This window comes from Squalius cephalus (assembly GCF_949319135.1).
Source record: "Squalius cephalus genome assembly, chromosome: 17".
Classification (NCBI taxonomy): Eukaryota; Metazoa; Chordata; class Actinopteri; order Cypriniformes; family Leuciscidae; genus Squalius; species Squalius cephalus.
The window spans coordinates 3,998,610-4,021,498 of NC_137138.1; the positions used below are offsets into that span (position 1 = coordinate 3,998,610).

At 41.3% G+C, this 22,889-nt stretch overlaps 3 protein-coding genes across 7 annotated transcripts in view; 1 reads left to right on the forward strand and 2 right to left on the reverse strand.

Moving 5' to 3' along the window:
• Nucleotides 1–22,889, reverse strand: part of LOC307144887 (uncharacterized protein) — a 264,729-nt gene that overhangs the window by 125,224 nt on the left and 116,616 nt on the right. The window lies entirely within an intron of this gene.
• The window catches only part of LOC307144899 (uncharacterized protein), a 64,359-nt gene that overhangs the window by 31,251 nt on the left and 10,219 nt on the right, over nt 1–22,889 (reverse strand). The gene's annotated exons all lie outside the window — the stretch shown is intronic.
• On the forward strand, nt 8,028–21,281 carry LOC307144740 (uncharacterized protein; the record flags this gene model as incomplete). Its single annotated transcript, XM_079847302.1, has 4 exons — nt 8,028–8,304; nt 13,990–14,109; nt 17,333–17,452; nt 21,169–21,281. The coding sequence occupies 4 exons, from the start codon at nt 8,028–8,030 to the stop codon at nt 21,279–21,281; spliced, it is 630 nt and encodes a 209-aa protein (XP_079703428.1).

The following is a 22,889-nucleotide window of genomic DNA, read 5'->3' on the forward strand; positions in this document are numbered from 1 at the left end:
AACTACAGCTTTGGAGAGGGATTACAGACAACAAGTGGCTCATCGACACACTCGACAAGGGCTACTGTCTTCAGTTCCGTCACAGACCCCAATTATGTACACACACTCGGCCCACAGTGGTTCGGGACCCTCGTCAAGCTCTTGCTCTATCTCTCGAGGTCCAGAAGCTACTGGAAAAGGGTGCGATAGAGCTAGTAAACCCCCAGGTCCATCCAGAGGGGTTTTATTCAAAGTACTTCCTAGTTCGCAAGAAAGATGGGAGTTTCAGGCCAATCTTGGACCTCAGACGCTTGAACAGGAGTCTCAAACACCTTCCTTTCCGCATGTTGCGTGTCAAGGATGTCCTACAAGTAGTCGAACCCGGCATATGGTTTACGTCTGTGGATCTGAAGGATGCCTATTTCCATATCCCCATTGCACCTCATCACAGACGGTTTCTTCGGTTCACATTCCAGGACAAGACATACCAATATCGAGTCCTGCCATTTGGCCTCTCCCTCTCTCCCCGCGTGTTCACACGATGTATGCAAGCGGCACTAGAACCTCTACAACGGGAGGGCATGTTGATTCTCCCTTACCTGGACGATTGGCTGCTTTGTGCCAGATCACCTCAGCAAGTGGCCAACAACACACAGTGCCTACTGGAGCATGTTACTGCTCTAGGACTGAGGGTAAACCTAGAAAAAAGCTGCCTTACTCCATGGCAGTCAATATGCTTTCTGGGTTTGCAGCTGGACTCCAGAGTAATGAGGGCTACCCTCACAGCACGCAGGACGCAGGCTATACGGGGAGCCATAGCGAGGTTCCAGGTTCAGCGCAAGCTACCTTATCTCCACTTCCTACGGTTAGCGGGCCTTCTCACGGCAGCCTCATCAGCCATTCACTTGGGGCTTTTACACCTTCGTCCCTTTCAGCGTTGGTTGATAGCCAGACGGTTGTCAGCGGTTCACAACCGTCATGTCCTTGTTTTGGTGACAACCAGTTGTTCTGTCTCCCTGAGGCTTTGGAGACGGGAACAATTTCTACAAGGGGGTGTACCGATGGGACCACCCCCATCACGCAGAGAAGTGGTGACAACAGATGCCTCTCTCTCCGGATGGGGAGGGCTGTGGCAACACCGGGGTGTTCAAGGGAGCTGGACCTTGCAGCAGATGTCATCTCACATCAACATCCTGGAGCTGCGGGCAGTGCTTTTCACCCTAAGGCACTTCAGACAGGAGTTGTCAGGGAAGCACATCCTGGTGCGGACCGACAATACCACAGTGGTGTTTTTAATCAATCACCAAGGGGGCACGAGGTCTCTACCCTGCCTTCGTCTTTCACGAGTGCTGCTGTTGTGGGCAGACCAGCACTTCCTGTCGATCAGGGCAGCACACATTCCCGGTCACTGCAACAATGTGGCAGACTCACTCTCTCGATCGGGTCCGAAGCCAGGGGACTGGTGTCTGCACAAGGCGGTAGTTCAGTCAATTTGGGGACTTTATGGGACCGCAGCAGTCGACCTCTTTGCCAGCAGAGAGACGACACATTGTCCGCTCTGGTTCACAGAACAGGAGGAGCAGGGATCACTAGGTCAGGATGCCCTGGCACACAACTGGCCGGACCTCCTCCTCTATGCCTTTCCTCCAATTCCACTTCTTTGGCCTGTGCTGAGGCGTGTGCAGGAGAGACAACACAGGCTTATTCTAGTGGCACCCTGCTGGCCAGCAAGACCGTGGTTCAGTCTGCTGCTGACCCTTACGACCGGTCCACCACAACCATTGCCAGTTCGGAGGGACCTACTATCACAGATGAACGGGGAGCTTTGGCACCCCTCACCGAACAAATTGAACCTATGTGTATGGCCCCTGGGGTTGAGCAGGAGCTCTCACAGTGCTCCGCAGATGTGAGAAACACTGTCATGAATGCAAGAGCCCCATCAACACGTCGCACTTATGCCAGTAAATGGAAGATTTTTGTTTCATGGTGTACAGATCGGTCTGTCAACCCAGTCACTTGTTCCATCAGTTCAGTGTTGGAGTTCTTACAGCATTTATTAGACACTGGGCGGTCCCCAGCAACTCTAAGGGTATTTGTGGCAGCCTTGTCAGCACATCGGAATCCTTTGGGGGGGATATCGATTGGTGCAGAGAAATTGGTGGCGGCTTTCCTTAAGGGAGCAGTACGTCTTAATCCACCGGCACGGATAATGCATACTCAGTGGGATCTTCAAATGGTGCTTAACAGCCTGCGTTTACCGCCTTATGAACCACTTGAACAAGCTGATATTAAGAGTCTCTCGATGAAGACTGCTTTTCTCTTGGCTATAACATCAACTAGAAGAGTAGGTGAGCTTCATGCCCTCTCAGTGAGTCCACAATGCCTTAGATGGGGGCCCGAGTACAATCAGGCTACACTCTGGCCGAATCCAGCTTTCCGACCTAAGGTGTTGTCTGATCGCTTTGTGAATCAACCCATTCAGCTTGCAGCGTTTAATCAGGAGGCTTCCCAGACAGCTGTGTGTCCAGTGAGAGCATTGCGACAGTATGTGTTGAAAACTGCTTCGTGGCGCACTACTGATCAGCTGTTTGTCCGTTTTGATGCCTGTCAGAGAGGCTCACCCTTGTCGAAGCAAAGGTTGTCTCATTGGGTGGTGGATACCATTGTACAGGCATATGAGTCGGCTGGTCAGACAGTTCCAACGTCTATTAAATGCCATTCAACTCGGTCAGTTGCTACTTCCTGGGCAGCTCTACGTGGGGTGCCCCTTTCCGAAATATGTGCAGCAGCTACATGGACGTCACCTTGCACGTTCATAAGATTCTACAGGATCAATGTGGCCCCTATTCCTTTGATCAGTTCTGCTGTGTTAGTGGACAGTATCTAGGTGGGTGGCCCTCGTGACTTGGTTGTATTCGTCTTCCACTATGTTTGACCGTCTCTGGCGGTCTGTAACAGTGAAATAGAACGCCGGTTACTGGTGTAACCTTGGTTCTATGAATAGTGGAAGACCGCCAGAGTCTCTGGTCACTCGGACTGAGAGAATGACTTCAGAGAACGACCGTGACGCGAATGAAGCGGATATAGCTTCCAACACGTCATCGGTCAGGGTCACAGGTGACAAATCAATACGAGATTCTCGATATGGCTCGCGAGACGCGACTCCTTCCACTATGTTTGACCGTCTCTGGCGGTCTTCCACTATTCATAGAACCAAGGTTACACCAGTAACCGGCGTTCTACCGCGAAAGAGAACTTGATACTGGCGCGCGTCTATCTCAGTCCCTCCAGGATTTCGCGATTTTTTTGTGTGATTTTTGCGATCAAAATGACTGATTTTGTGGTGGTAATTTCCAGAAATTTGCGAAAAAATTTGCGATTTTTATATTTTATAATTAGGACATCACATTTACAATAATAGTATTATGTCAGATGCACAATAGTCATACATGACACAAATCACAAACAAAATGCATAAAACTTGTTTATTTTGGTCTAATCAAATTCTCATCAAATGAAAAACTTTTGAAACAACCTATGGGCAATTTTTTTTTACCTGACCTATGTAAATATTAACAGCAGGTGTAGTAATCAGGCATGTGATTGGCGAAGGACAAAAAAGCAGGAAAATATACTGAAATTCAATCAGGCAATCATACATTTCACAATTTTATATTTATATATGAATGTCAAGAATTCAGAAGTGTATATTTATATAGCCTACACTACACTACACAGAAATAACATACAATTAAATTATGCTTATTTTAAATGTATTGTGCAGGCTAGGTATACAAAAATATAGGCTTTTAATAATCTTTCAGTGCGCAAAACCATGAAAATATGAAACGCTTCAAAACAGAGCGCACAAAGCGCGTATGCGCATCGCGGGCGCAGAATGATGTGCTCAAAGCAACATGGAGTCAGTGTGCAGCGCTGCACAAGTGCGCATTTATAAGTTCACGGCACAAAGCGAAGAAATGTCGAGCGCACAAATCCTAGTGTCTATCTGTCCAGCAGTTTATTGATCATTTGTTTCTTCGCAGTTTTAAATTCCAGTTATTGTGCGTGTGATGCCGAGACGAGTCCTTGTGATGTGTGTGATCTAACAGGCACACGGTAGCCCGAGTCGTTTAAAAACAGCAACAAACTCCAACAAAATAAAGTCATTTTATGCAAATACACAGCCTTTTCTCTACAGATCAAGCATTATAATGTGAATATCATATTGGAGAGAGTTTTACCGTGCATGTATGCTGCTGTAACCGGACGAGGCGCGCGCGCTGTTTGAATACTGAATGGAGAATGATTGACAGCCGCAAAGGAGGGAAACGAGTTTTCGTAAACTTTAATGATGTAAATAGACTTCTGTCCCTCACATTAAGCTATGAAATAGGCTTCAGATTAATTTGTCACCCAAAAAAAAGCGGGAGGCGCCGAAAAGCGCGCTGTTTGCATCCCTGTACTTGGAAAGGAAGGAAAAATGCATCTCTTTGCCATCTGTAACCATGGCGACGTGCCGCCCGGTGTGGCCCTGTTGCACGGGGACGGCGATTGTGGTTTAAATGCGTTTTACATTACAGGCTTCAGTAAATCGAGGAAAAGGAGTTTCCCCTTTCCCCGCAACATCTGTATCCACGTAAAAATGCATTGAAACTTTAATTAAACTAGAGATATTTCAATTGGGTGATTATAATTTAATGTTTTGTGAGGTATTTTTCATTTTTGTGATTATTTTGCGGTTAAATTAGGAATTATGCAGGATCGCAAAAAAATGCGACAATTTGTTGATTTTGCGTTGTATTCAGCGATCGCGGAATCGCGAAAAACTGGAGGGACTGCTATCTGTGTGTGTGTGTGTGTGTCAGGAGGACATTCACAGGCAGCTCGTTCTTTTATGTCTTATCGCGCATGAATGGTTTAAAAGCATTTGCATTAATAAGTGCGTTAACAGCGCTAATTTGTTTATTTAGTATAAAATCGCAGCATTTTGCGTCATATAATCGCGTAGGCTTGACATCGCGATTGCGATTGCGATACGATTAATCGTGCAGCACTATTAAAAACCGTAACATTCGTTTGTTCGTTGTGTCAAGTTTCAGTTTGTTTGAAATAACAAACCAGTTCACCCGAAGGAAAACTCGATGAAGTGCTATTATAAGACATCCTGTCACAGCTTTTTGGTACATAACAGCTACCGTAGATGCAACACGCATTTGAAAAAGCGAGGTACTGGAGAGCATTATTTGTTTGAATGCAAAATACAATTTCACCGCTAGATGGGAGAAATTCCTACACAATGTCCCTTTAAGACTAGGTCTCAGCTCCTAAATTATTTAAGAGCGCTGGAGAGGGATCCTAACCTAGTTAAGAGTAAAGATGGCAGCAGAGAGGATGAGAACACACACTTTCCAACAAACAAATAATATATTGGCGTTAAATGATGAGTTGATCAAACGATAAAAGGTATTCTTTTTGTTACTGACCTTTAAGAAATGTTTTAGCTCCTCCCACTCTACAAATCAATACTCTTAACTGCAGAATTGAAAGTAATAATAACATTTTTGGTGACTGTAAAAATGCATCAGTGCACCGGTGATGACTTGAGCTCATCAGTCCACAGCAATAATGTGACACTGATACCAAACACACAGTAGTGGCCAAAAGTGATGTGTGGAGGGTTTTTTTTATTTTTTTAAATGACCCTATACAACTTTGCTTTAGAAATCAAGTTATGATATATATATATATATATATATATATATATATATGAAAAATTTTAGCTTTGGGTTTATACACAGTGGGGAGAACAAGTATTTGATACACTGCCGATTTTGCAGGTTTTCCCACTTACAAAGCATTTAGAAGTCTCTCATTTTTATCATAGGTACTCTTCAACTGTGAGTGACGGAATCTAAAACAAAAATCCAGAAAATCACATTGTATGATTTTTAAGTAATTAATTTGCATTTTATTGCATGACATAAGTATTTGGTACATCAGAAAAGCAGAACTTAATATTTGGTACAGAAACCTTTGTTTGCAATTACAGAAGTCATATGTTTCCTGTAGTTCTTGATCAGGTTTGCACACACTGCAGCAGGGGTTCTGGCCCACTCCTCCATACAGACCTTCTCCAGATCCTTCAGGTTTCGGGGCTGTCGCTCTGCAATACGGACTTTCAGCTCCCTCCAAAGATTCTCTATTGGGTTCAGGTCTGGAGACTGGCTAGGCCACTCCAGGACCTTGAGATGCTTCTTACGGAGCCACTCCTTAGTTGCCCTGGCTGTGTGTTTCGGCCCATCTTCAATGCTCTTACTGAGGGAAGGAGGTTGTTGGCCAAGATCTCGCGATACATAGCCACATCCATCCTCTCCTCAATACGGTGCAGTCGTCCTGTCCCCTTTGCAGAAAAGCATCCCCAAAGAATGATGTTTCCACCTCCATGCTTCACGGTTGGGATGGTGATCTTGGGGTTGTACTCATTCTTCTTCTTCCTCCAAACACGGCGAGTGGAGTCTAGACCAAAAAGCTCTATTTTTGTCTCATCAGACCACATGACCTTCTCCCATTCCTCCTCTGGATCATCCAGATGGTCATTGGCAAACTTCAGACGGGCCTGGACATGCGCTGGCTTGAGCAGGGGGGACCTTGCGTGCGCTGCAGGATTTTAATCCATGACGGCATAGTGTGTTACTAATGGTTTTCTTTGAGACTGTGGTCCCAGCTCTCTTCAGGTCATTGACCAGGTCCTGCCGTGTAGTTCTGGGCTGATCCCTCACCTTCCTCATGATCATTGATGCCCCACGAGGTGAGATCTTGCATGGTGCCCCAGACCGAGGGAGATTGACCGTCATCTTGAACTTCTTCCATTTTCTAATAATTGCACCAACAGTTGTTGCCTTCTCACCAAGCTGCTTGCCTATTGTCCTGTAGCCCATCCCAGCCTTGTGCAGGTCTACAATTTTATCCCTGATGTCCTTACACAGCTCTCTGGTCTTGGCCATTGTGGAGAGGTTGGAGTCTGTTTGATTGAGTGTGTTGACAGGTGTCTTTTATACAGGTAACGAGTTCAAACAGTGTCGGTCGGCAGCAAACATATCTCCATCTCCGCTGTAAAGCGGATGCGCCTTTAGAGAGAAATGCAACTTTCATACGGATTACATTACCAGACGACATTTGCTTTCATTTGGAGTGGAGGACATTTAAGAGAGGAGAGGTGAGAGAATGGGGTCTCGACAGTGGTGAACGTGACTGGCTTTCCGCGCTCGGGAAAGAAATGGGGACGCTTGGTGTTGCTCGAGACCGTTAGGGTTTGTCCGGCAACGAAGATTGCTAGCTAGATCGTATCGGTGTAGTTAGATAATAGTTAGCCTAATAATCTGTCACGGGTCAGGGTGTGTCACCGGCCCCTCTCTGTTGTTTTGTTTTTTTGTCCTGCCATTTCTGCAGCTCGTGATGTGCATTAGCACATGAGCTGATCTTCCTCACCTGTCAATGTTCAGTGTTGTCAGTGGATTGTTACATGTCGCGTGAGCGTTCCTTGTCTGTTTGTGTTCTCTGTTTTTGCTACCTGTGATCTGTGTTCAGGAAACCTAGACGTGGAGGTCGGTGCAGGACTGTTCGCCTGCTGGACCCAGTACTCGTCTATTGCTGGACATTCCTGAGATCTCTCTGTCTGTCGGTGGTCTCCTCTTCTCTCCACGTCCTTATGTGTGCGGGCTGTGCTCTCAGGAACCACCAATCAGAGAGGCTTAACATTTTTTCACTGTGTCACTGAACTTTATATTGTTCACGAAGTTTACTAATAAACTTTTCACTTCTCATCACTGCATTTGAGTCCTCATCTCTATACACCAGACCTACCCGACATAATCAACTTTGCGCTTTAAAAATATAACAACCATTCATTTTTCATTTTTCAATTACTGGTTAAAAAAGGAAAAAGGAATGGACGCAAAAGTACATGGATCATGAGGGACAAAGTCAAAATGAGGCTTGATTATTAAGCCCAAAGTGTAAATTCAGTAATCATGAATTGTTTCTAAATGACTATTTGCACCTGGATAATTGAGAGTGATTGTAAGTGTGATGATCATCTGCTAAATGAGCAACAACGACCACAATTCACTCCTCAAGTCAGTGAAGCTCCCACAGCCGTTCATGAGGGTTTAAATGCTGGGGAATATTCCCATCTTCCCACAGGAGAAGAAGAAGCAAGCAGGAGGAATTACTCCAGGAGAAACTACAGACATACTATTGTAAAGATGGAGATTAAGGAAGAACCCTGCAGAATAAAAGATGAAGATACAGAGGAACAAATAGGTTGGTGTTTTCCTTCATTCTCTTTAATGACTGATGAGGAACATTAAGATGAAAACTCACATATAAAAATAACATCTAAAAATAGATACTAGTAGGCTCAGTAGTAAACTGGATTTGTGCGAAATTGAGATTTTGCTATTTATTTTTGTTTCTCATTTATCCTTTTATTGAATTATGGGAATTGATTTTTTTTTTATTTTAGACCTGATGAAAGTGAATGAAGACAAACAGCATCAGTTTCAAAATCCTCATTATTTCACAAATGAAGATGGAAATGCAGTCGTTTCAAAGACTGAAGAGAATTTCACACAGAAACAAGCTGGAAAATCTGGAGTCAAAGGATCTTTCACCTGCTCTGAGTGTGGAACGAGTTTCGTATGTAAATCAGGCCTTAAGAGACACATGAGAATTCACACTGGAGAAAGGCCTTATACATGCTCTCAGTGTGGAAAGAGTTTCGGTTACAAAAGTTCTCTCGATAATCATCTGCGCTCTCACTCTGGAGTGAGATCATTCAGCTGTGATCAGTGTGATAAAACATTTGTTTTTGAATCAAGCTTTAGAAGACACCTTACAACTCATGCTGTTGTGAAGCCTCACTTTTGTTCTTTTTGTGGAAAGAGTTTTTCACATATGCAAAGTTTAAAAGTGCATGAGCGTATTCATACTGGTGTGAGACCTTATATGTGCTTTGACTGTGGAAAGAGCTTTAATATATCCTGCAACTTAATAAAACACCAGAGAGTTCATACTGGAGAGAAACCGTACAAGTGCTCACACTGTGGAAAGAGTTTCGCTCAGTCAGGACACCTGAAAGATCATGAGAGAGTTCATACTGGAGAGAAACCGTACCAGTGCTCTTCATGTGGGAAGAGTTTCACCCAATCATCTAGTCTGCAGACACATGAGAAAAAACGTTGCCCAAAGTTGTCTAAGAGAGCAAAGTTCACTTCCATAACTTGTAAATAAGCAAATGATGAAATAACCTTTAATACAGTAATTAGTATTGAAGTTTGATTGTTTGAGAAGGGGAACTGGTTAAAATGGTTGTGAATTGTATTCTCAGTGTTGCATGTTTTGTTCTTCCGACACCCGTATTGATCCTCTGTTGTGTTGCACATGCGCAGTAAACACTGAGTGTTACCTGTATACAAGATGAACTGAACAGTAAAGCAACAATGTGAAAATACTTGTGTCAGTGTCATCAATCAAGCAGTGCATGGTCATCTCATACAGATGTACAAGAATAATAGTTCAGAAAACTAGTGTGTTGCCATAAACCACCATGATTTATGAAGGGATGTGTTTTGTTTCTTTGTGGTTTAATTATTTTTATTGTACATATGAGGCATTTGTGAAACAGTGGAAACAATAGTCTATCAAATATCATTCATATATCATATGATGCATATTCATATTAGTCTCGCTGTTTAGAGGTGATGCATTGAGAACATATTGACAACTTTGTTGGATTGAATCACTCTCTGAACATTGTGAAAAGATGAGAAAAAAAATGAATAAATCTTGTGATTTATTTAGGTAATGAATAAGTTTAATTTAGCTTACAATAAATCAAGGGGTTTAACATTGTATTCAGCATTGCTAATGAACCAGTAGTAGTAAACACTTGTTGTTTGAAATTTTACAATATGCCATAGTGTGACATTTTAATTCCTTATTATGTAAAGCATTTTGATGAACTGTTTTAATTTTCCTTGCTTTTATTTTGTTATTATTTTTTTTTATTTCTATGTAAAGCACTTTCAATTGCCATTGTGTATGAAATGTGCTTTATAAACTTGCCTAGCCTATTCTTTTGAAAACAATTTTTCATCGATTATTTTTCTATGTATTTCATGAGTTCACATCTACATATAATTATTACAGTAAAGGTTATGCGTATTTGGCGTGCTGTCCGGGTGGATGGCTCCGAGCTCGGAATTTCTGCCCGAACCCAGAGTATTCCCCCCAAAAGCAAAAGAGCAAAAGGACAGCCGCCAGACTACAGACCCCCGAAAGACGCAGCGAATTTGGCGGGCTGGCGTTTCAATAAGCTTGATCGCTTGACCGGGATATCTCTATGGCGTTGACGGGTGAGTCCTGCCGACCGATGGACGGGGAGCGGAAGGATTAAAAAAAACGGAGGGCCCATGTAGCTTCTGACGTGAGCGGCTCAACGACGGCAGGATATTGGGCTCTACCGGCCGTCTGCGAGGTGGAATGAATTTGAAAATGCTGACTGGGCAGAAAAGATAGATACGTGTCGAGTCCGCTGAGAGACCAATGCTCGCTGGACAGAAATATGAAAAAGGTAGGTACATGCTGTCCGCTGAGAGACCAATGCTCGCTGGACAGAAATATGAAAAAGATAGATACATGCTGTGTTCGCTGGGAGACCAATGCTCGCTGGACGGGAGAGAGTAGAGATAAGTACATAGTACGTCCGCTGAGAGACCAATGCTCGCTGGACGGGAGAGAGTAGAGATAAGTACATAGTACGTCCGCTGAGAGACCAATGCTCGCTGGACGGGAGAGAGTAGAGATAAGTACATAGTACGTCCGCTGAGAGACCAATGCTCGTTGGACGGGAGAGAGTAGAGATAAGTACATAGTACGTCCGCTGAGAGACCAATGCTCGCTGGACGGGAGAGAGTAGAGATAAGTACATAGTACGTCCGCTGGGAGACCAATGCTCGCTGGACGGGAGAGAGTAGAGATAAGTACATAGTACGTCCGCTGGGAGACCAATGCTCGCTGGACGGGAGAGAGTAGAGATAAGTACATAGTACGTCCGCTGGGAGACCAATGCTCGCTGGACGGGAGAGAGTAGAGATAGGTACATAGTACGTCCGCTGAGAGACCAATGCTCGTTGGACGGGAGAGAGTAGAGATAAGTACATAGTACGTCCGCTGGGAGACCAATGCTCGCTGGACGAGAGAGAGTAGAGATAAGTACATAGTACGTCCGCTGAGAGACCAATGCTCGCTGGACGGGAGAGAGTAGAGATAAGTACATAGTACGTCCGCTGAGAGACCAATGCTCGCTGGACGGGAGAGAGTAGAGATAAGTACATAGTACGTCCGCTGAGAGACCAATGCTCGCTGGACGGGAGAGAGTAGAGATAGGTACATAGTACGTCCGCTGAGAGACCAATGCTCGCTGGACGGGAGAGAGTAGAGATAAGTACATAGTACGTCCGCTGAGAGACCAATGCTCGCTGGACGGGAGAGAGTAGAGATAAGTACATATTACGTCCGCTGGGAGACCAATGCTCGCTGGACGGGAGAGAGTAGAGATAAGTACATAGTACATCCGCTGGGAGACCAATGCTCGCTGGACGGGAGAGAGTAGAGATAAGTACATAGTACGTCCGCTGGGAGACCAATGCTCGCTGGACGGGAGAGAGTAGAGATAAGTACATAGTACGTCCACTGGGAGACCAATGCTCGCTGGACGGGAGAGAGTAGAGATAGGTACATAGTACGTCCGCTGAGAGACCAATGCTCGCTGGACGGGAGAGAGTAGAGATAAGTACATATTACGTCCGCTGGGAGACCAATGCTCGCTGGACGGGAGAGAGTAGAGATAGGTACATAGTACGTCCGCTGAGAGACCAATGCTCGCTGGACGGGAGAGAGTAGAGATAAGTACATATTACGTCCGCTGAGAGACCAATGCTCGCTGGACGGGAGAGAGTAGAGATAGGTACATAGTACGTCCGCTGAGAGACCAATGCTCGCTGGACGGGAGAGAGTAGAGATAAGTACATATTACGTCCGCTGGGAGACCAATGCTCGCTGGACGGGAGAGAGTAGAGATAAGTACATAGTACGTCCGCTGGGAGACCAATGATCACTGGACGGAAAACAGAAAAGAGATAGATGCATACTGCGTCCGCTGAGAGACCAATGTTCACCGGACGGGAGAGAGGAAAAGATAAACGTGCTGCGTCCGCTGGGAGACTAAGGCTCGCTGGATGGAAATTTTAATCAATCAGGGTTTAATCAATAAGACTGGCCTCGGCGTCTTGGCGAGTGTGAAGTTGTTCGGGCTGGCGTGCGGCCACGAGAAGAAGCCTGGGGCTCGGGTGCGATGTCAGGCGTAGGAGGAATTATCCCGGGTCCGGCAAATGGCAGCGAATCCATAGGGATGTTTGCTTCGTTGTCGGATGAAAAGCTTTGAGACATGGTAGCAAGAAGGCGAGCCAAGATGCTGATAAACTGTCAAGGAACAGAGGTGGGTTCTGCTATTTTTTATCTTGTCCTGAGTTGATTACTGATTGATCTCCACTTGTGCTGATTGGGTTAATTATCTGCACCTGCTCCTCCCAAACCTTGTTAATAAAACATCATTTAAAGAAGTGATTCCTCTCATAACACTACTGTTAGCTATTTCTGAAATAAGGTTTAAGGTCTTTTAGGCTCTTACATTAGCTATATGGTTATATGTTATATTTTGACAAACAATTTTGTCCAAAAAAGTAATGAAAATTAACTTATTTTAATTAAATAGTTAACTGAATTAATTCCATTAATTCCATCAGACTATTTTTATTGGGAGAAATCTATACCAGAGGCCGAATGTATAAAGCCGCTCAGAGTAAAATATTAGTCTTTAGTGTGTCAAAATTCTAAGAATGACATAATTCTACTCTTATTCATAAACTTAAGAATAAGTGTGAATCATAAAGGTTTCTAAGTGTTAAGACTAGGTCTCAGCTCCTAAATTATTTAAGAGCGCTGGAGAGGGATCCTAACCTAGTTAAGAGTAAAGATGGCAACAGAAAGGAGGAGAACACACAAACAAATAATATATTGGAGTTAAATGATGAGTTGATCAAACGATAAAAGGTATGCTTTTTGTTACTGACATTTAAGAAATTCTAAAGCTCCTCCCTGTCAGGGTTATGTCACCTCTGTTTGGTTTATATCTGGTTTGTTGACAGAGCTCTGACATTCCCGGTTGCTCTCTTGTCAATTGTCTGGCCCCTCCCATCTTGTTACATGATTATTGAGTAATTTGCCCCATCTGCTTTGTTTGTTACCTTCTTTTGTTTGCTTCCTATTTAGTCTCCCTGTGTTTGCAGTCCTGTGCTGGTTCGTTGTCTATAATTCCCTTGTGTTATGTTCCTGACTGATGCCTGTCTCGGTTTTCCCCCATGGAGAGGTTTTGTTTGTAGTTTTGTTTTGTTTTGTTTATTTATTTAATAAATATCCTTATCTGCACTTGAATCCTCACTTCACTTTTTGACCTGCCGTGACACTCCCACTCTACAAATCAATACTCTTAACTGCAGAATTGAAAGTAATAATAACATTTTTGGTGACTGTAAAAATGCATCAGGTGATGACTTGAGCTAATCAGTCCACAGCAATAATGTGACACTGCTACCAAACACACAGTAGTGGCCAAAGGTGATGTGTGGAGGGTTTTTTATTTTTTATTTTAAATGACCCTATACAACTTTGCTTTAGAAATCAAGTAATGAGAAAAATATATATATCACTTTGTGCTTCTGTAATTAGAGCAAAACACTTAAAGCTGGGTAATTGAGAGTGATTGTAAGTGTGATGATCATCTGCTAAATGAGCAACAACGACCACAATTCACTCCTTCAGTCAGTGAAGCTTCCACAGCCGTTCATGAGAGTTTAAATGCTGGGGAATATTCCCATCTTCCCACAGGAGAAGAAGAAGCAAGCAGGAGGAATTACTCCAGGAGAAACTACGGACATACTATTGTAAAGATGGAGATTAAGGAAGAACCCTGCAGAATAAAAGATGAAGATACAGAGGAACAAATAGGTTGGTGTTTTCCTTCATTCTCTTTAATGACTGATGAGGAACATTGGGCCAGTTGTTCAAAAAGTTTAATCTGGATCAGAATGATCTGGATTTGGAAATCCCATGTTTTGCTATCCAGGATCAGGTAATCCACCTTACTTTTGTGTCGGTTTTTCAAAGCAAAATTGGATTGGATCACCCTGATCTGGATGTAAACTTTTTCCGATTACCAAATCTGGATTACTGGTGATCTACGGAAGCCCCAAAGGGACATGGTCATGTAAAAAATATGAGATAGGGAAAAAAAAAATATTTCAATGCTTTTGCGTTCTCTCAGAAAAAATTCGTACAGCGTTCACCAAAAAAAACTTTGTGTTCGCTTGCAAAGATCTTTTGACTGGTTCATCTCTTATGATTGTGCCAATGTAGTTTAGAAACAGTGATAAAACACTTTGAATTAAATATAATATTTTTGTTTGATTTTTACAGCTCTTTGGGGATTATTTAATGGCGCCAAAATCTCTTTTTTACTTTACAGTAGGCTACCGAAAGGCTTAATACAGTATGTAGCCTAATGTCTACTTCTAATGTATTCTTTTAACAGTTAAGCTAATCAAAAGCAAATGAGTGTGTGTGTATATTACACGATACAAATGTTGTATTTTTGACCAATTTTCAAGTTTTACTACATTTTCTTCCTGGAATCCACCTTGAAATCCTACCCCCTGTTGGGATCAGGATAATCCTGTTTTTTTGGATCAAAGTTATCCAAATCCTACTGACAAGTTTTGAACAACACAAACTGAAGGTTTGATCCAGATTAAAACTGGGATTGGATTCCGTGATCTAATCTGATTTCAGATCCCTTCTTTCCCTTTTGAACAACCCATTTTCAAGATTTGATCCAATCCAATAACCAAAATCCGATCATCTTACCTTTGAACAACTGGCCCAATAAGATGAAAACTGACATATTAAAATAACATCTAAAAATAGATACTAGTAGGCTCAGTAGTAGACTGGATTTGTGCGAAATTGAGATTTTGCTATTTATTTTTGTTTCTCATTTATCCTTTTATTGAATTATGGGAATTGATTTTTTTTTTATTTTAGACCTGATGGAAGTGAATGAAGACAAACAGCATCAGTTTCAAAAACCGCATTATTTCACAAATGAAGATGGAAATGCAGTCGTTTCAAAGACTGAAGAGAATTTCACACAGAAACAAGCTGGAAAATCTGGAGTTGAAGGATCTTTCACCTGCTCTGAGTGTGGAAAGAGTTTCATATATAAATCAGACCTTAAGAGACACATGAGAATTCACACTGGAGAAAGGCCTTATACATGCTCTCAGTGTGGAAACAGTTTCAGACACAAAAGCTCTCTCGATAAACATCTGCGCCGTCACTCTGGAGTGAGATCATTCAGCTGTGATCAGTGTGAGAAAACATTTGTTTTTGAAACAAGCTTAAAAACACACCTTAAAGTTCATGCTGTTGTGAAGCCTCACTTTTGTTCTGTATGTGGAAAGAATTTTTCACATCTTGCATCTTTAAAAGTGCATGAGCGTCTTCATACTGGTGTGAGACCTTATGTGTGCTCTGACTGTGGAAAGAGCTTTAATATATCCAGCAACTTATTAAAACACCAGAGAGTTCATACTGGAGAGAAACCGTACAAGTGCTCACACTGTGGAAAAAATTTCATTCAGTCAGGACACCTGAAAGCTCATGAGATAGTTCATACTGGAGAGAAACCGCACCAGTGCTCTTCATGTGGGAAGAGTTTCACTCGATCATCTAGTCTGCAGAAACATAAGATAGATCATTGCCCGAAGGCGTCTAAGTGAGCAATAACCTTTAATACAGTAATTTAATCTAAAATTAGTATTGAAGTTTGATAAGGGTTGGGTTGTTTAACACATTGTATAAGATGAACTGAACAGTAAAGCAACAATGTGAAAATACTTGTGTCAGTGTCATCGCTCAAGCAGTGCATGGTCATCTCTTACACATGTACAAGAATAATAGTTCAGAAAACTAGTGTGTTGCCATAAACCACCATGATTTATGAAGGGATGTGTTTGTTTCTTTGTGGTTTAATTATTTTTATTGTACATATGAGGCATTTGTGAAACAATGGAAACAATAGTCTATCAAATATCATTTGAATATTTGAATATTTGAATATTTTTATTCATTTCTACGTAAAGCACTTTCAATTGCCATAGTGCATGAAATGTGCTATATAGATAAACTTGCCTATTTCTTTTGAAAAAAAAAATGTTTCATCGATTGTCTTTCCATGTATATTTAAAGAAGCGATTCCTCTCATAATATGGACTCTGAAAAACACATCACTGAGAGAAGATAAAATTGATACTTGTTTTACAGCTGCTATCTATTTCTGAAATAAGGTTTAAGTTCTTTTAGGCTCTTACATTAGCTATATGGTTATATGTTACATAATTTTATCCAAAAAAGTAATGAAAATTAACTTACTTTAATTAACAAGTTAACTGAATTAATTCACTGTGTTTATTAGACTATTTTTATTGGGAGAAATCTATATCAGGGGCCGAATCTATAGAGTAAAATATTAGTCTTTAGTGTGTCAGAATTCTAAGAATGACATAATTCTACTCTTATTCCTAAACTTATGAATAAGTGTGAATCATAAAGGTTTCTAAGTGTTAAGACTAGGTCTCAGCTCCTAAATTATTTAAGAGTGCTGGAGCTCATCAGTCCACAGCAATAATGTGACACTGATACCAAACACACAGTAGTGGCAAAAAGTGATGTGTGGAGGTTTTTTTTATTTTATTTAAATAACCCTATACAACTTTGCTTTAGCAATCAAGTAATGAGAAATATATATTTAAATATATATATGAAATATTTTAGCTTTGGGTTTTGTCGTCTGTGCAGTGCAACAGAGGCTCTACGGGAATGTAGCATTTATGCTGTAATGTGCCATTATTAATTAAACAAAATGCTTGACTTTAATAATCTGTTACCTATTTAAGCATCAAGAACGGTAAAACTTAAAGATATGTCTGTCTTCACTTTGTGCTTCTGTAATTAGAGCAAAACACTTAAAGCTGGATAATTGACAGTGATTGTAAGTGTGATGATCATCTGCTAAATGAGCAACAACGACCACAATTCACTCCTTCAGTCACTGAAGCTCCCACAGTCGTTCATGAGAGTTTAAATGCTGGGGAATATTCCCATCTTCCCACAGGAGAAGAAGCAGCAAGCAGGAGGAATTACTCCAGGAGAAACTACGGACATACTATTGTAAAGATGGAGATTAAGGAAGAACCCTGCAGAATAAAAGATGAAGATACAGAGGAACAAATAGGTTGGTGTTTTCCTTCATTCTCTTTAATCACTGATGAGGAACATTAAGATGAAAACTGAAAAATAACAATACATAGAAAACTAATAGTTACTAGTAGACTCAGTAGTAAACTAGAAATGTGTTTAATTAAGAATGAACTTTATTTATTTTTGTTTCTCATTTGTCCAGGAAGAGGGAGAGATTATATAAATATTTCTGAAAATATATGAAAACTAGGCCTATATTAATATGGAAACGTGAGGAAATATATACAGTGAGGAAAATAAGTATTTGAACACCCTGCTATTTTGCAAGTTCTCCCAGTTGGAAATCATGGAGGGGTCTGAAATTGTCATCGTAGGTGCATGTCCACTGTGAGAGATATAATCTAAAAAAAAAATCTAGAAATCACAATATATGATTTTTAACTATTTATTTGTATGATAAAGCTGCAAATAAGTATTTGAACACCTGTCTATCAGCTAGAATTCTGACCCTCAAAGACCTGTTAGTCTGCCTTTAAAATGTCCACCTCCACTCCATTTATTATCCTAAATTAGATGCACCCCATACAATCAGTAAGAATCCAACTACTAACATGGCCTAGACCAAAGAGCTGTCCAAAGACACTAGAGACAAAACTGTACACCTCCACAAGGCTGGAAAGGGCTACGGGGAAATTGCCAAGCAGCTTGGTGAAAAAAGGTCCACTGTTGGAGCAATCATTAGAAAATGGAAGAAGCTAAACATGACTGTCAATCTCCCTCGGACTGGGGCTCCATGCAAGATCTCACCTCGTGGGGTCTCAATGATCCTAAGAAAGGTGAGAAATCAGCCCAGAACTACACGGGAGGAGCTGGTCAATGACCTGAAAAGAGCTGGGACCACCGTTTCCAAGGTTACTGTTGGTAATACACTAAGACTTCATGGTTTGAAATCATGCATGGCACGGAAGGTTCCCCTGCTTAAACCAGCACATGTCAAGGCCCGTCTTAAGTTTGCCAATGACCATTTGGATGATCCAGAGGAGTCATGGGAGAAAGTCATGTGGTCAGATGAGACCAAAATAGAACTTTTTGGTCATAATTCCACTAAACGTGTTTGGAGGAAGAAGAATGATGAGTACCATCCCAAGAACACCATCCCTACTGTGAAGCATGGGGGTGGTAGCATCATGCTTTGGGGGTGTTTTTCTGCACATGGGACAGGGCGACTGCACTGTATTAAGGAGAGGATGACCGGGGCCATGTATTGCGAGATTTTGGGGAACAACCTCCTTCCCTCAGTTAGAGCATTGAAGATGGGTCGAGGCTGGGTCTTCCAACATGACAATGACCCGAAGCACACAGCCAGGATAACCAAGTAGTGGCTCTGTAAGAAGTATATCAAGGTTCTGGCGTGGCCTAGCCAGTCTCCAGACCTAAACCCAATAGAGAATCTTTGGAGGGAGCTCAAACTCCGTGTTTCTCAGCGACAGCCCAGAAACCTGACTGATCTAGAGAAGATCTGTGTGGAGGAGTGGGCCAAAATCCCTCCTGCAGTGTGTGCAAACCTGGTGAAAAACTACAGGAAACGTTTGACCTCTGTAATTGCAAACAAAGGCTACTGTACCAAATATTAACATTGATTTTCTCAGGTGTTCAAATACTTATTTGCAGCTGTATCATACAAATAAATAGTTTAAAAAATCATACATTGTGATTTCTGGATTTTTTTTTTTAGATTATGTCTCTCACAGTGGACATGCACCTACGATGACAATTTCAGATCCCTCCATGATTTCTAAGTGGGAGAACTTGCAAAATAGCAGGGTGTTCAAATACTTATTTTCCTCACTGTATATAAATAAATATATATATATATAAATAAATATATATATATATATATATACATAAATATATATATATACATACATACATATACATATACATATATATATATATATATATATTCACATTTTTCCATTGTCCACAAATAAACAAAACACATTCCTTCATAAATTGTTTTATGGCAAAACATAGTTTTCTAAACTATTATTTTGACCTTCCCCAAAGGTTCCCCCTTGTCAAACAATCAAACTTCACTACTAATTTTAGATTAAACTACTGGATTAAAGGTAATTTCATTTTTTGCTCAATCTAAATATCAAATTATTTACAAGTCATGGATCTGAACTTTGCTCACTTAGACACCTTCGGACAATGCTTTCTCTTATGTCTCTGTAGATTTGATAAGTGGTTGAAACTCTTCCCACATGAAGAGCACTGGTGCGGCTTCTCTCCAGTATGAACTATCTCATGATCTTTCAGGGTTTCTGACCGAGCAAAACTCTTTCTACAGTGTGAACACTTGTACGGTTTCTCTCCAGTGTGAACTCTCTGGTGTGTTTTCAAGGCACTGGATGTAATAAAGCTCTTCCCACAGTCAGAGCACACATAAGGTCTCACACCAGTATGAATACTCTCATGCACTTTTAAACTTTGCATATGTGAAAAACTCTTTCCACAAAAAGAACAAAAGTGAGGCTTCACAGCAGTATGAACTTTAAGGTGTTGTCGTAAGCCTGATTCAAAAGCAAATGTTTTATCACACTGATCACAGCTGAATGATCTCACTCCAGAGTGACGGCGCAGATGATCATCGAGAGAGTTTTTCTGACTGAAACTCTTTCCACACTGAGAGCATGTATAAGGCATTTCTCCAGTGTGAATCCTCATGTGTCTGTTCAGGTTTGATTTATATATGAAACTCTTTCCACACTCAGAGCAGGTGAAAGATCCTTTAACTCCAGTTTTTCCAGCTCGTTTCTGTGTGAAATTCCTTTCAGTCCGTGAAACGAATGTGTTTTTATCTTTATTTTTCTTCTTCTTCATCTTCTTTTGAAACTGATGTCTTTTGTGTTCATTCACTTCCATCTGGTCTAAAAAAAAAGTAGAAATTAAAAGAAATTCAGGGAGCCCCACATCATCAAAGTTTTCATCTTAAAGGGATACTTCAGGATTTAGCATTAAGCTTTGTATTAGTAGAAAACCTGTAGTATTTTCGAATTACCGTGCTTTCTACCCTCATATCTCCCTGAGACGAGAGATTTATGTATTCTTTGTCTGGAAAAAATCCTCCGATGACACAAAAATCGTCATTTTGCGTCATCGGAGGATTTTTTGGCCAGAGGCTAAAGACTACAGCCAGTAGGAGGAGCTCGTCCCGCATGTTTTCAGCCCGCCCATAGAGGGTGGGATCTCACTCTCAGAATGTACACAGTGTCAGCCGTCTTTCTTTGGAAGCTAAGCTAGCAGGCTCTTGTTCTGTGGAGAAAGCTGAGTAGTAGGGGTTACCATCCTCTTTTTCCCGGACATGTCCGGCCGTCGAGATCGTCCAAAATGTCCGGGATTCAGCTTTTGCTTTCTACAGTCGCCATTCATTGTTTACATGCACACCTTTTGTTTCAGTCTAACTGAATTCATTCCGATTGGTGAATCTGAATGTAGTGTTTACATGAACACTAAACAAGTGATCGGTTGATGTGTGTTTTAACATTGCTAAGAAAATTCCCGCTCCTCCGTGATACGAGACCGGCGCGTCTCAGTAATCACGTCACTTCTACAAAAATGACCCAATTTAAATACACATTAATCTTTCCAGAGGTGAAGTATCCCTTTAATTTCAATGTCATTAAAGAGAATGAAGGAAAACACCAACCTATTTGTTCCTCTGTATCTTCATCTTTTATTCTGCAGGGTTCTTCCTTAATCTCCATCTTTACAATAGCATGTCCGTAGTTCCTCCTGGAGTAATTCCTCCTGCTTGCTTCTTCTCCTGTGGGAAGATGGGAATATTCCCCAGCATTTAAACTCTCATGAACGGCTGTGGGAGCTTCACTGACTGAAGGAGTGAATTGTGGTCAAACTGTTGCTCATTTAGCTATGGTGGCCGAGAAGTGCAAAACAAAACACAATTCCGAAACCAAAACAACAAATTTATAAACGCAATGGAAAAACTAAAAACAAATGAACAAGTTAGAAAACACAATAACAATTCCAATTTTTTTTTTTTTTAAATACTGACCGCTGATTGGACAAGACATCTGTCAATCAAGACATTCAGAAAGTACAGCAGACCGCAGGAGAAAGTCGTTTCACATGTGCATGTGTACATATTAGAGCTGTATCGTCTACGATAATAATTGTTTTTTTAATGATGTGTGAACTGACATTATCGAGTTTCTCACTCACTTGGCAAAAAACAAACAAAAACACTATTAGAACCCAGTAATGCCCCTAAAATTCCAGATATAGGGACAATGCCCCTGCGTGAGCTTTTGTCTTATATATGTTAAGCACAAGCAAGAGTGCTGTTTTTTCCACATGTGATATTAATTATATACATCAATAATCAAGAAGTTAATATTATGAATTAAAATTTGTCAATAATGTAAGTTTGTTTTCTCTATTTCGCCAACGAAAATAGTTCCAAACTAAGCCACAGCAAAATGGTTGTACATCTCCGAGCAACACGCTGTTCCTGAATGAATCAGCCGTTTTAACAAATCGTTTGAATGATTCGTTAAACCTGTGACTTGCTGCCACCTACTGGCGGTTTTAGTTTCATTATTAAACGATAATGTCATTTAAAAATCATTTCATTTGTCAAATAATTCAAAACATTACTCTCATAGCATTATAACTCCAGTGTAATGCATTGTGTAAATTCCATTTTCTTGCCAATGGAAACTTTTCTCTAGATTTAAAGTTGGCAGAGGCTATTCTAGATGTGCTAGACGCTAGGCTATTTAGTGCAAATAGCTTATCATATTGAAGGTCTATAAAGTACCTGTTACACTTTATTTACATAAATAAGTGTTCTTGATCCGCCCCTTTTACCGAGGATGCATCGACAGGTGACTTGTGCGGACTTGAGACAGCCAGGTATCCCAGAATGCATCTCGCATCAACTAGCAAGCGTCAATAGCAGAGGAGAAAACCAACGTAATTTTAAAATATTACTGTTATTATGTCACGAAATGTAGTTTTCAGAGTTTCCAGGTGAGAATGTAGTTGTTTAAAGCTCAACTCTGTGGTTTATTTATAAAGATAGCGCCTATTTTAAAATGGTATCTGCCGTTTTCGGAGTTGTGAGATCCAGGCGATACCTGTCGAGAACAGCCTTTCCTCGGCTAGGGCTTCTGACGCTTGCGCTGGCTCTGATGCCTCTAGTCTAGTGGTAAAACATGAGATATAATTCGTCTTGTGTATATCTAATGGGCGATCTTTGGTCTCATTAATCTATAATTTGTTCCCAGGCAAATCGTTTTGGCTGAGGACAAAGTGAAGTTTCATAACTTTATATATTTAGGCTATTTAACTTACCTACTAGAGAGCTGAGTTATGTGTTTGACTGAATCTGAATCATTTGCTTTATTTCTTATTGTATCCACCTTATTCCTGACGATCTTACTGCG